The sequence below is a fragment of the Ailuropoda melanoleuca genome, chromosome 2 (assembly GCF_002007445.2).
Source record: "Ailuropoda melanoleuca isolate Jingjing chromosome 2, ASM200744v2, whole genome shotgun sequence".
Lineage (NCBI taxonomy): Eukaryota > Metazoa > Chordata > Mammalia > Carnivora > Ursidae > Ailuropoda > Ailuropoda melanoleuca.
Window position 1 is genome coordinate 89,740,449 of NC_048219.1, and position 11,504 is coordinate 89,751,952.

The following is an 11,504-nucleotide window of genomic DNA, read 5'->3' on the forward strand; positions in this document are numbered from 1 at the left end:
AGGTGGCTACCGCTTCCCGGCGCCCTGACACGGCGGGCTCCCTCCCCCTTCTGTTTAGCTTCCGATATCTGTGCGCGGTTTCACGGCTCCCCGCTTCGTACCTCGATACTCAGCGCTGGAGATGTTCATTTGTAGAGATCCAGATGTATCTTCCTGCGTCTCAGGCTGATTCCGTGGATATCCCTATCAATTTATTTTTGCTTTTGTTTCCCTTGCGTCAGGAGATGTATCTAGAAAGGAGTTGCTATGGTCAACATCAAAGAAGTTACTCCCTGTGTTCTCTTCTAGGATTTTAATAGTTTCAAGTGTCTTATTTATGTCTTTAATCCATTTGAATTTATTTTCGTGTATGGTGTAAGGAAGTGGTCCAGTTTCGTTCTTCTGCATGTCATTGTCCAGTTTTCCCAGCACCATTTGTTGAAGAGACTGTCTTTTCCCCATTGGATATTCTTTCCTGCTTTGTGGAAGATTAATTGACCATATAGTTGTGGGTCCACTTCTGGGTTTTCTATTCTGTTGCATTGATCTATGTGTCTATTCTTGAGCCAGTAGCAATGTCTTAGTTTTGATAGTGATCAGTATTTGGTTATGTAAGACGTTAAGGTTAAGGGAAGTTAGGTGAAGGGTATACCAGAATTCCCTGCAGTGCTTTTGTAACTTCCATATGTCTTAGTCATCTCAGTATAACAAGTTTAAAAAAATAGTTTGACTTGTTCTGCCTGGCTCATTAGGTTTGTCTTTTCAACTCTAGCCATCCATCCATCACCTATCAATAAATTTACTTATAATTTTTGAGGTCATTCTATACAACTGACAATATGTTAGATGCCAGGGACTGAATGATCTTCTGCCTTGGCAGAGTTCCAGGGTCAGTAAAGAGCCATGGAATGTTGTCCAAAGCTTGACAAAGGGAACCGTCCTGAATTGAGGAGCTGTGCTGGAATCCCTGCTCTGATGAAACCTTTCCTTTCTTTGCACTTGGGAATTAGGGCTTGTTGCAAACTTCCCCTATCCTTTGTTTATTATGAAGAAAAGCCGGGGAATGATCTCTCCTTATATTTTCCTAGAATGATTTTTCCACCTTTTTCCTAGTCGACATGTAAGAAAGAGATTATTTGGGTATTTACTTCATCACACTGTACATGAGAGGACCCAAGCCTTACCTTAGTGCTTAGACTGTAGACTCTGGATTTTTTCAGTATTCTTGCGTAGTTAAAAGATCACAAAGTATTTCAGAATGCCAAGAAGATAGTGGGAACTTCCTAGGGAAATTTCTCCGAGTTGGAAATGACATTCCCCACATTTCCTCTCCCTCCTGGTAATGTTCTCCACTTCTTGTAACCCATGTAGGCCTTAGTTTAAGAGAGAGAGAGAGAAATAACAAACGGGAAGGGAAGAAAAGAAGAAAAAAGAAAAGAGAAAAGAGGGAGGCAGGGAAGGGAAAGAGAAAGAAAGAAAAAGAAAAGGAAGAGAGGAAGGAAGAAAGGAGGAAGGCAGGAGGGAGGAAGGAAGGAAAGAGGGAAGGAAGGAAGGAAGGAAGGAAGGAAGGAAGGAAGGAAGGGAGGGAAGGAAGGGAGGAAAGGGAGGGAGGAAAGGGAGGGGAGGGGAGGAAGGAAGGGACAGAAGGAAGGGATGGAGGGAAGGAGGGAAGGGGGGAAGAGAGGGAGGGAGGAAGGGGAAGGAGGAAGGGAGGAAGGGAAGATACAACTACACTTTAGACATCTGAGGTGTCTGATTGTTTATCTCCCAAGTCTCAGCCTCATGAGGTTAACAGAGCCCCACAAGTTACTGTAAAATGATTGACTTTTTCAACAAATGACCTTAGAAACCCCATGGCCCAAGGCAAATGGAGGGGAATCTCAAGTTCAATAACATGGATGTTGCCTGTAAAGACCCACTGCCCATCTTGAAGCACTACCCACATGGTCAGAACACAGAGGAAGGGCTTCCTCACCAACTGCTGCCAGAGTCTTCAGGCGCAGACGTCTCAAGTAAGTCAGAATGGCCAAAAAGAAGAGGGTATTAGTCCCTCCTGCTCTCCTACTACCACCTATTCTACACCCATCTCAGGCTGTCTTCTGGGACTTCTTTCCACCCCTTCTGCCCTTGACCCTAACTACAGCCACAGGGTGTAAACGATTGGGAGAAGGCAGTCAGAGGGAGTCTCTGTGTGATCTGCCCCGAATCTTGTCACCCACACTTCATAGGACAATCCAGGGCAGCGAGCCCATCCGGTCTGCTCCTGGATGCACAAAGAGGCAGCCCAGGTGACAATACCCAAGGCCGCCAGACACAACACAAAGAAGCCACCCACACTTATGAAGATGCCGCTGAATAATCAAAGTAAATTTATTTCTGAATTACTTAAGGGTCATGAAAGAAACATGTTATAGGAACAGTAGTAAAATACAGTACACAGGAATGTCACTTGAATGACACCAAGACAAAAGTAAAATAGCAGACGAAAAAGAGCAACTTTAAATACAAAGGTGAAGAAATTTAATAGGAAATTTTGTTGATAAGAAAAAATATATGTCCCACGTCTTTGTTACATACTGTACAAAATAAAATATTGCACCTTTAAGTCATATAATAAATATATACAAAGAGTATTTTACAAATGATCTTTCTTTTAATTTAAAAACCTTCCACAATCAAGTGTGATTGGTGATCAACCCCCCACGGGCTGGCGTGTACCCTTCACGTCCCCACCCTTCCTGGCCACCAAACCTCTGCGTACAGTAGTGCCCATTGTCAGTGTCAGTGAGGCCGCAGTTAGAACACGACAGCTGGTGCAGGGAGATGCAGCGAGCTGGCCCACAGACCAAACCAAAGCCCGAACGCGCTGTTCGCTGCTTTGTGATCGGGGACTCGGTCCAGCACGACCTGCTTCGGGGCATGCCGCGGCCAACGGGCTGTCGGCAGTGCAGCTGGGATGCTGACCGGGGAAGGATGGCCGCTTTCTTGGGGTTCTGTGCCATCAAAAGCCGTAACCAGTGGGATGTTAGGGAGAGCGCCCCAGAACCGAATCAGCGTTAGAACTTCACAATTTCACACAAGCCCCAGACTCCTTCAGCAGAAACAATTTACTCCCAATTTACCCTCCACCCGGACACAATCACCAGCACCAGCACCGGCCCCAGTCTGAACGTAACCCAGTGCCACCCAGCTTGGTCCTCATGCTAATCGCCAATGCCAACTCTAGCCTTAACCCTGACATACCTTCCACTCTCTCCTCACCCGATCCTAAAACCAAAACGAACCCTAAACTTACTCACCAAATCCTAACTTTGACCCCCTCGCCCTACTGTAACTTTTAGCCTAACCCAAATTCACTTTGGATTTACCAACAAATCGGTCAGAATTAAAACAATTATTTAGGACAAACAATTCTTTTCAACCACCGGTGTTTCCTATTTAGATTACTTTCTTATAATCTTCCCGGAAATAGAAAAAAATCCTCAGGAATACTATTTTATGTATAAATTAGGTCTAATAAGGCTTTGATTTTCTGTTTATGTGCAAGAAAAGAGTGCTTAGAAAAAGTTTCATTCACAGCTCTTAAAAGAAAGCTTTGAATACACTTCAAAATCAGTAGAAAAGGTGAACTTTCCCTCTCCTTTGATTTCAGAGATTTCTCATTTGGTCACAGATAGATCTCCAGAGTTGTGAAACAGGCAGCAATGTTTACTCTGTGTTTTCTTCCCCGGGTTCCGTGACAGCAAGGACAAGATGCCACCCCCCCCGGGGTCCTCGGATCGCTCAGTGCCGTAAGCCTGTCTACCACCTCTTCATCACAGACTAGACTTAAGGACCCATAAAAACGTCACTAGAGCCATCCATGCCATCCTTCAACTACTGGCCAGAGCTTCTAAAGGATAGATGCCTTATAAACCTGCTGAAACCCTGCAACTTGAGAGAAGAGGAAGTCACCGGTTTCTGTGTGTCCCTCACATCTTTAGGACGTCCTACCCCCCACGAGTCTACACATCGCAGGAAGCAGCAGCCCGTGGCAACGCACTGGGGATCTGGGCAGTTTCCCAATTAGAAGGACACGGGGTGGGTCCCAAGTGCAAGAGCACGCCCGCTACGATAGTTTCGGCCATCCCGGAATATATCATCTCAAAGAGCTGGGATTAAATGCCGGCCACAGGGAAAACAATAGGAAGAAATCCCACCAGTGGTGAGTTTGCATCGACCCCTGAATGCAGAATCTAGAGTTTTAAAAGAAATAACATGTTTCTGAACCAGCTACATGGGGGGAAAAGAGCTTTTACATTTTGATTCTGTCTTCACAGCAGCATTACGACCTTCGCCACAGGATTACCCTTCTTGACACGACTGGCAGCACCTCTGTTTGTAGAGCTCTAGCGAACACAGATGGAGATGCTTTACAAACATACAGTAGTGAGTTGTGTCTGAGCAGTCTCCTGCAAAAAGAAAAACAAAACAAAACGGACATCCATTGAATACACAGCTCATTAGAGACGGAGTTAAAAAAAAAAATTAAAAAGCCTTTGGGTTTATGATAAGCCTACACTGTGATCACAGAGTGAGCTGGAGAAACCGGGCTTGGATTCACGGCCCAGGGAATACAGTCAGGGGCACTGTGACAGCGCCAGGTGGGGACAGGTGGTGACAGGGGGCAGCCACACTTGTGGGGAGCCCAGCACCACGGATAGAGCCATCCAATCACTACATCTTACACCTGAAACTGATGCAATGTTGTGTGTCAGCTGGACTCAAATAAAAAAAATTGAGAGCAACCCCACTAGGCTTGGGTTAGAGGCACGGCCCTGCACGACAGCCAGGAGCACACAGGGCTCACTTCTCAGCCAGGCCAAGTGGCCTCACCATGCTCTCCCGGCCCTTTTGGCCCATGCTCTTCCTCCGGGGGCTGAGAACAGCAGGGGGTGGACCCTTTGGAAAACTGATAAAAGCGACAGACCTGCTCCCTAGCAAAATATAGTTATGATTAAGTTTTATAAAAATAATACAACAATTATGATATATAATATAAAATATATGTGTATATGAACATATAATATAATATACAATAATCTTATAATAATATAAACATCTCTGTCAAATTTTTATTAAAGAGGGCACGTGTGGTGACGAGCACTGGGTGTTATATGCCACTAATGAATTGCTGAACACTGCATCAAAAACTAATGATGTACTGTACACTGGCTAATTGAACACACAAATAAATAAAAAATAATATTAACAGGAAAAAAAAAAAGAGTCCCCATCCTAGGAGATGAGGCCTCCCTCCAGGCAGAAGGGGAGTGTGGAGAGGTGGCCAGAGGTGGTGACAAGTCCGTCCTAGCCAACACTGCCGACACCCAAGTGATTCGACTGTTCTCTAAAGAACACTGAGTCACACCACAGCAAAGCGGCTCATCTCCCCGCGTCCCAGGATGCCACCAGCACGGTGGGCACTCCCGGGATCTGGCTGCCACCAGGCTGCGGCCGGTGGCGGTACCTGAGCGGGGTACGTACTCTCACAGGAAGGGCCGAGACAGTGCCGCCAGGAAGCCGGTTTCCTTCTCTGCACACAGTGTCTCTCCGCCACAGGTCTGCAGCTCCTCGCGTGGACACAGTCGACTTTCCGAGACTGGAAGCCCCGGCCGCAGGCCGCCGTGCAGGGCCTCCAGGGGCCCGTGCGCCAACACACGTCACAAGCCCCCGATGAGCAGTTCCTCCTCAACGTGGGTCTGAAAGAGGAAAAAGAAACAAAAAACAAGGGAAACAACAAAAAGTGGAAAACAGGAGAAGCGGGGTGTCACTTCTTGCCGGGAGCAAGCCTTTCGGCAAACTCTGTTTTCAATACACTGAAGGTCTCCGGATGAGGACCCTGTGCGATAGGTGTGCGATTTGTGCGGTGCGTGGTTGGGGGCGCAGCGGTGACAAGGACAGGCAGACAAACCACATGTTTCCACTCCCTTCCCACATGGAGTCAAGACACGCGCCTGGAGGGATGCGGCGTCGTGGAAAGCTGGGGCGGGCCAGTTTCGGCTCCCGACCGGCCGCTTCAGATTTGCTAACAAGCCTTCGGATGTGTGCACCGAAGCACTAGGCACAGATTCGGGTGTGAGTGTCAGTGTGCGTGCGAGCGAGCTCGTCTGCTGAGGGATGGCACTCTAACAGAGTTAGGCCCCACATGACCCCTAGTCGGAGTCCAGAAAGACCATTAGGGGACAGGGATCTATCCCAGTTCCCCACCCTTTCAAACAGAACCAAGATCTGGTGCCCTCTGACTCTGGAAGATACTGAGCCCATAAGAGAGAGCCAGCTTGGTGGACCCACTTTGGGGTAAACGCTCTTGTTCCCTGTGGCAGGGGTCCTGGGCGATCTCTCTGCACTACACGGGACTGTCTCCCACCCCACAGGCGACTGGAAGGGAGCCCTAGCTTCACCGAGCTGGTTCAATAACTCTCTTTCTTCCAGGAATTTGGACATTGCTGGAACAAGACCTGCAAACCTAAGGACACGGGCCAGAGAACCAGAAAATAACAAAGAAGGAAGCAAAACACAGAGAGCTGCAGAGACCAGAGGAGGAAAAAAACCCAATGATTTCTCATTTCTTGGTCACAGTCCTTCCTGCGGTCTGACGGCGTTCTCCCTTTGAATTCCTGAGGCATTTTTGTATTCCTGTAAGAGGCTCCTTACCAGCGCACGTGATCTATAAGGAGTGTAGGAATGCCGCTGGAAACATGGTGAGATGGAGAAAACTGTGATAACCGGACCCTTTGGCTGGTGGTGGGGCGGGGGGCGGTGTAGTACTACAAACAGTTGGAAGCAGTACTCTGAGTAGCCAGTAGGGGGAGACGCCATCAAAAGGTTTATTTGAACAACAGGGTCACACCAAACTCAGATTATACAAGGGAAAAGGAGGGTATCTTGTTAATTATAGGGCTTTTGTTTTCCTCAATGGGTATGAATCCTAGCCGCCAAAAGCTTAGTTGCTTTGGACAACCGGGCATAGACCTAGTACTCCTCAGCCATTCCCCCGCCCCATGCAGAGCTTTATCTACTGAAAAAAATTGATCATTCACAGAATACACCAAAAATGTATTTTAAAAGGATACCAAATTGTTGTGCACGAGTGTTGAGTGGTCCCGTCTTAATAAGAAATTGCCCACCTTTTTTGCATAAGTCATTCCAAGTTGACTTTTGTTGTTTCCAGCCCAAAGGACTTTAACTAACAGGGCTCCCTTCTGCTCTGATGGACGGCAGGGCGAGTGGGAAGTCAGAAGGAGCCCCAGAGCCTCTAAAGATGAGAGGACACAGGGAGCTAGAGACCAACGTGGCAGGTGCAGCTCCAGACACGGGTCGTTGAAGACCCAGTGAAAGAAAGAAAGGTCGGTCCAGCACAGAGCATCCCATGTCCTCCTGGCCACGGACAGGACTGGGCACCAGGACGCCCGAGCCAGGGGGACACAGTCTGGGCACTGGCACTATGTCTAAAACACAAAAGCAGATTCGGCACCAGAAATCGCGAAGTCACCCTGTTTCTACTAGTCTTCCCCAATGTCTCATCCCTGCTCAGTCGAGCTCCTCTCCGACCTCAGACCACTCCTTTCACCACCAACCAGATGCAACCACGGACTCCAGCAGACAGATTCCAAGCCTGACGGTCATCCCAAATGCCCAGCAGCTTTAAAGAGATGAGATTGCCAGGCTCCACTCCCAAAGATTCCCCTTCATGAAGTCCCAGGTAAGGCCTGAGAATCCTTATTGTAAAGAAATGTCCCAGATAATTCCGAGGAATCACTGCTCTGGAAGCAAACTCCCTGTGTCGGGGAGTGCCGCCTCGGGTCCCGGTGTTGTATGGGGGCTGGCATGCCTCCCCTAATTCGCACCCCCTCTGTCACTTTTCTCGGTGGTGGCCACGCCCCCGAGGCCCCTCCCAAGGAATCTTTCTTCTATTTCTTTTAAACACTTCCACGTTTTCAGTTCATCTCCACATCTCTTTTTCTTTTTCTTTTTTAAAAGATTTTATTTATTTATTTGAGCGAAAGCTCAAGCATGAGCGGGGGGGAGGGGCAGCAGCAGAGGGAGAAGCTGACTCCCCGCTGAGCAGGGAGCCCAATGCGGGACTTGACCCCAGGACGCTGAGACCACGACATGAGCCGAAGGCAGATGCTTCATGGGCTGAGCCACCCAGGCGCCCCCACATCTCTTTCTCTAAAGCCCCATTTGGCCATATATTTAGCCTCCTGGTAGATCCTTCTATGCCTTCTATACGCTCCACTATATTTCTGCTTCTTGTTTTAGCTGCCATTGGCTGGAAAGCCTGTGGCGCACCCAGTGTGCGTCCTGAAGGAAGGACATCAGGACACCGTGGCTGGAGCGCCAAGAATGAAGAGGTGTGAGGTTTGGGATGCAGCTGTAAAGGGAGGGAAGAGGGGCACCTGGGTGGCTCAGTCAGTTAAGCGTCTGAATCTTGATTTCAGCTCAGGTCATAATCTTGGGGTCTGCTTGAGATTCTCTCTCTCTCTCTCAAAATAAATAAATAAATCTTTTAAAAAGTAAATAAATAAAGGGAGGGAGGAGTTGACTGTGTGGCATTTTCTAGGCCACATTACAGACTACAGTCACCCTTTTTCCTATGAGCAAGTGAGGTCTCTAAAGTGGCTTTAATCTGTTAGGGAGGTGGGGTGCAGTGGTCGTACGATGAGATCTGATTTTGGAAAGATCGCTCAGCTGCAGTGCGGGGCTGGGCTGGAAAGAAGCAACAGGTGGAGGGGGACAGTGGGATGGCTCAGCTACAGGGAATCATGGTAGAGATGGAAGAAAAATAGATGGGTTTGAGAACATAATACAAGAAACCAAAAGGTATTTAAAAAGTAATCAGAGGGGCGCTTGGGTGGCTCAGTTGGTTGAGTGTCTGACTCTTGATTTGGGCTCAGGTCATGATCTCAGGGTCATGAGACATCCCTGTGTTGGGCTCCACATTGATTGGGGAGCCTGCTTAATATTCTCTCTCCCTCCGTCTCTGCCCCTTCCCTCTGCCTGCAAGTGCGTGCATGTGCTCTCTCTCGCTCAAAAAAAAAAATAATCAGAAAAGTACAAATCAAAACAGGATGTGATTTTTCACCCATCAGACTGGCAACAATTTTTAAAAACACTGAAAACCCATATAATGTTCATAAAAAGGGGGAACCCTCATACACTCTTGGTATAGACATTTTGATGGTAACTTAGTAGTATCAGAATGAACATGCCTGTCAATTCAATCCCATGCCATGCCAAAAATATATCTTTTAGAGCATAAAGATATGTTCTAGGATGTTTACTGCAGCCTTTGTTTGTAACAGCAAAAAAAAAAAAAACTGAAACAATCAAATGTCCATCAGCAATGGAATGAGCTAATAATGTTAAATACAACAATGGAAAAGAATCTTATGTACTAAGATGGGGGAAAAGTCTGTTGATAAGTAGAAAAAGCAAGTTTCGGAAAAGTACGTCAGGTATTTTAAAAAAGAAAGCTCAATCCACACCCGTGTTTGCGTCCTAAGTCTATCTTCGAGAATGCAAAGGGAAACATCTGGGGTAATCCATATCAGTCTGTGTGTGGTCTCTATCTCCTCAGCAAAAGACAAAACTAGGTTGCCTGTTGAGAAGGAGGGCAGCTGTTCCAAACATTTTCCACTTGAGGAAAATAGTTCTGGCTTCAATTGTATTGTGGGGAATAGGAAACACAGCGGACTCCACATTGCCAAACCTTATTGAAGGCTCAGAATGGAAACTGAGCCAACTGTCAAGGTCATCTCATTTTCTCTGGCAACACTCAGGGTAGGGAGGAGGGAAAGGGAGACATATTTAGAGCATCTTCAATGACCCAGGCTGCTTACATGCTTTCACACTAAGCCAACTACTCGAAACCTTTCAACCATAATTTTACATGGACGGTAATACCCCATATTGCAGACTGGGAAGCTGGGGAGCCCGGGTCACACAGTAAGAGAGTGGGAGAATTCCGCATTCCCTCGTTCGTGTGCTTTCTGGCTCTCTCCCTACTCCACGCTGGCTGGGGCATGCTTCTCTGGAACAGTGGAGTCGCCAGGCAGAAGGAGCCTGGGTCTCGGGGTGACCTCATGGAACAACGCCCCTCTACCCCAAACTGAGCACCAGCTTTGACTACTGCACAAGAGAGAAGCAAACTCTTTTCGTGTTTAAGCCCCTTCGCAAGGTAAAAGCTTGTTTCATTCTCTGCTAAACCACTGTGCCAACATCCTCATCAAAACAGTTTCTAGCGGGGCCTGGGTGGCTCAGTCGGTTAAGCATCTGCCTTCAGCTCCGGTCATGATCCCAGGGTCCTGGGATCAAGTCCCGTTTCTGGCTCCCTGCTCAGCAGGGAGTCTGCTTCTCCCTCTGCCTCTGCACGCTCTCTCTCTTACACTCTCTCTCAAGTAAATAAATAAAATCTTAAAATAAAAAAAACACAGTTTCTAGACAGAGGAATACAGTGGTCCACTGAAAACATTAGGAAGATTTAATCTGTAAACTTAAATGAAATATCGTTAGGCTTGACCAGCTTTGTAGATAGAGGGGAAAATATCTGTCCTCCACGCTACTCTTCTGTTTTATTTCTCTTTGGGGCATCCCTCTCTAAATATATTCCATGTCCAAATAATCTGTAATTATAATAGTGCCTATTAATGAATCTTTCTGCATCCTGTATGCTATCGAGGATGGCACGGTAAGAAATCATCTTTGGATGGGAACTGTCCGTTGTGAGAGGCAGTGGACAGAAGTCATGCCATTTTCAGGCAGTCACAGCCACTGGCTGAGGCAGGAGAGTTTCGTGTCACCCCGGGGCGGGCCAGTACCTCCTTCTGTCGTCACAGCGGGGGTCGGAGCTGTTGTGGTGTTGACACGGGGCATGCTGCTGCTGCATCCTCCCAGCGTGACCCAGGCACCGTGCAGGACACTGGAACAGAAGCACAAAGCAGCGGAAACAGCCCTGTGAGCTCATGCGTGCTGTGGCGCCAAGGTCATGCACTGAGGGGGGCCCGGTGGTCACCCGGGTAAGTCAGGGAGGATGGGAGTGCCACTCCGGGGACAAGAAAGCCTTCCCCCAGAGCCAGAAAGATACCTGAACATCTTCCTCCTCCTCTCTCCCCCCAGAAACTTCGACCATCTCTGGGGAGAAGGGAAAAGGACAGGGCCAGTCTGTAACTGACAGGGCTTGGGCCCAGAGACGACATGGATTAAAACCATAAGCAACTGTCAAGTTTGGGTTCGCCTGCTCTGAGCAAAAGAGGAGGCTTGTGGGTTAAGGTGAGCTCAATTATAGAAAATTTTTTTTTCTGATGTGGGGTTCTTAAATTTTCATGTAGTCATAATACATATTAATTTTTCCTCATGCTCTGTTTTATGCTGAAAAGGCCCTTCGCATCATGCTGGTTCTATTTCCATTCACCTTCCTGGTCATGTCCTTTGTAGCACAAAGGTTTTTAATTTTCACGTCGCCTAATGTATCTGTTTTTGTT

The 11,504-nt window shown here is 47.6% G+C and overlaps 1 protein-coding gene across 1 annotated transcript in view; it reads right to left on the reverse strand.

The window, feature by feature from the left end:
• Nucleotides 1-2,476: 2,476 nt before the first annotated feature.
• The window catches only part of LOC109490695 (ADAMTS-like protein 3), a 28,229-nt gene continuing 19,201 nt past the window's right edge, over nt 2,477-11,504 (reverse strand). The window contains exons 6-7 of the mRNA XM_034654315.1: nt 5,506-5,720; nt 2,477-4,430 (exon numbers count right to left, since the gene is read on the reverse strand). Of these exons, the coding sequence (XP_034510206.1) occupies nt 4,324-4,430; nt 5,506-5,720 (322 nt within the window). The 3' untranslated portion in view covers nt 2,477-4,323. The remainder of the gene's footprint in view (nt 4,431-5,505; nt 5,721-11,504) is intronic.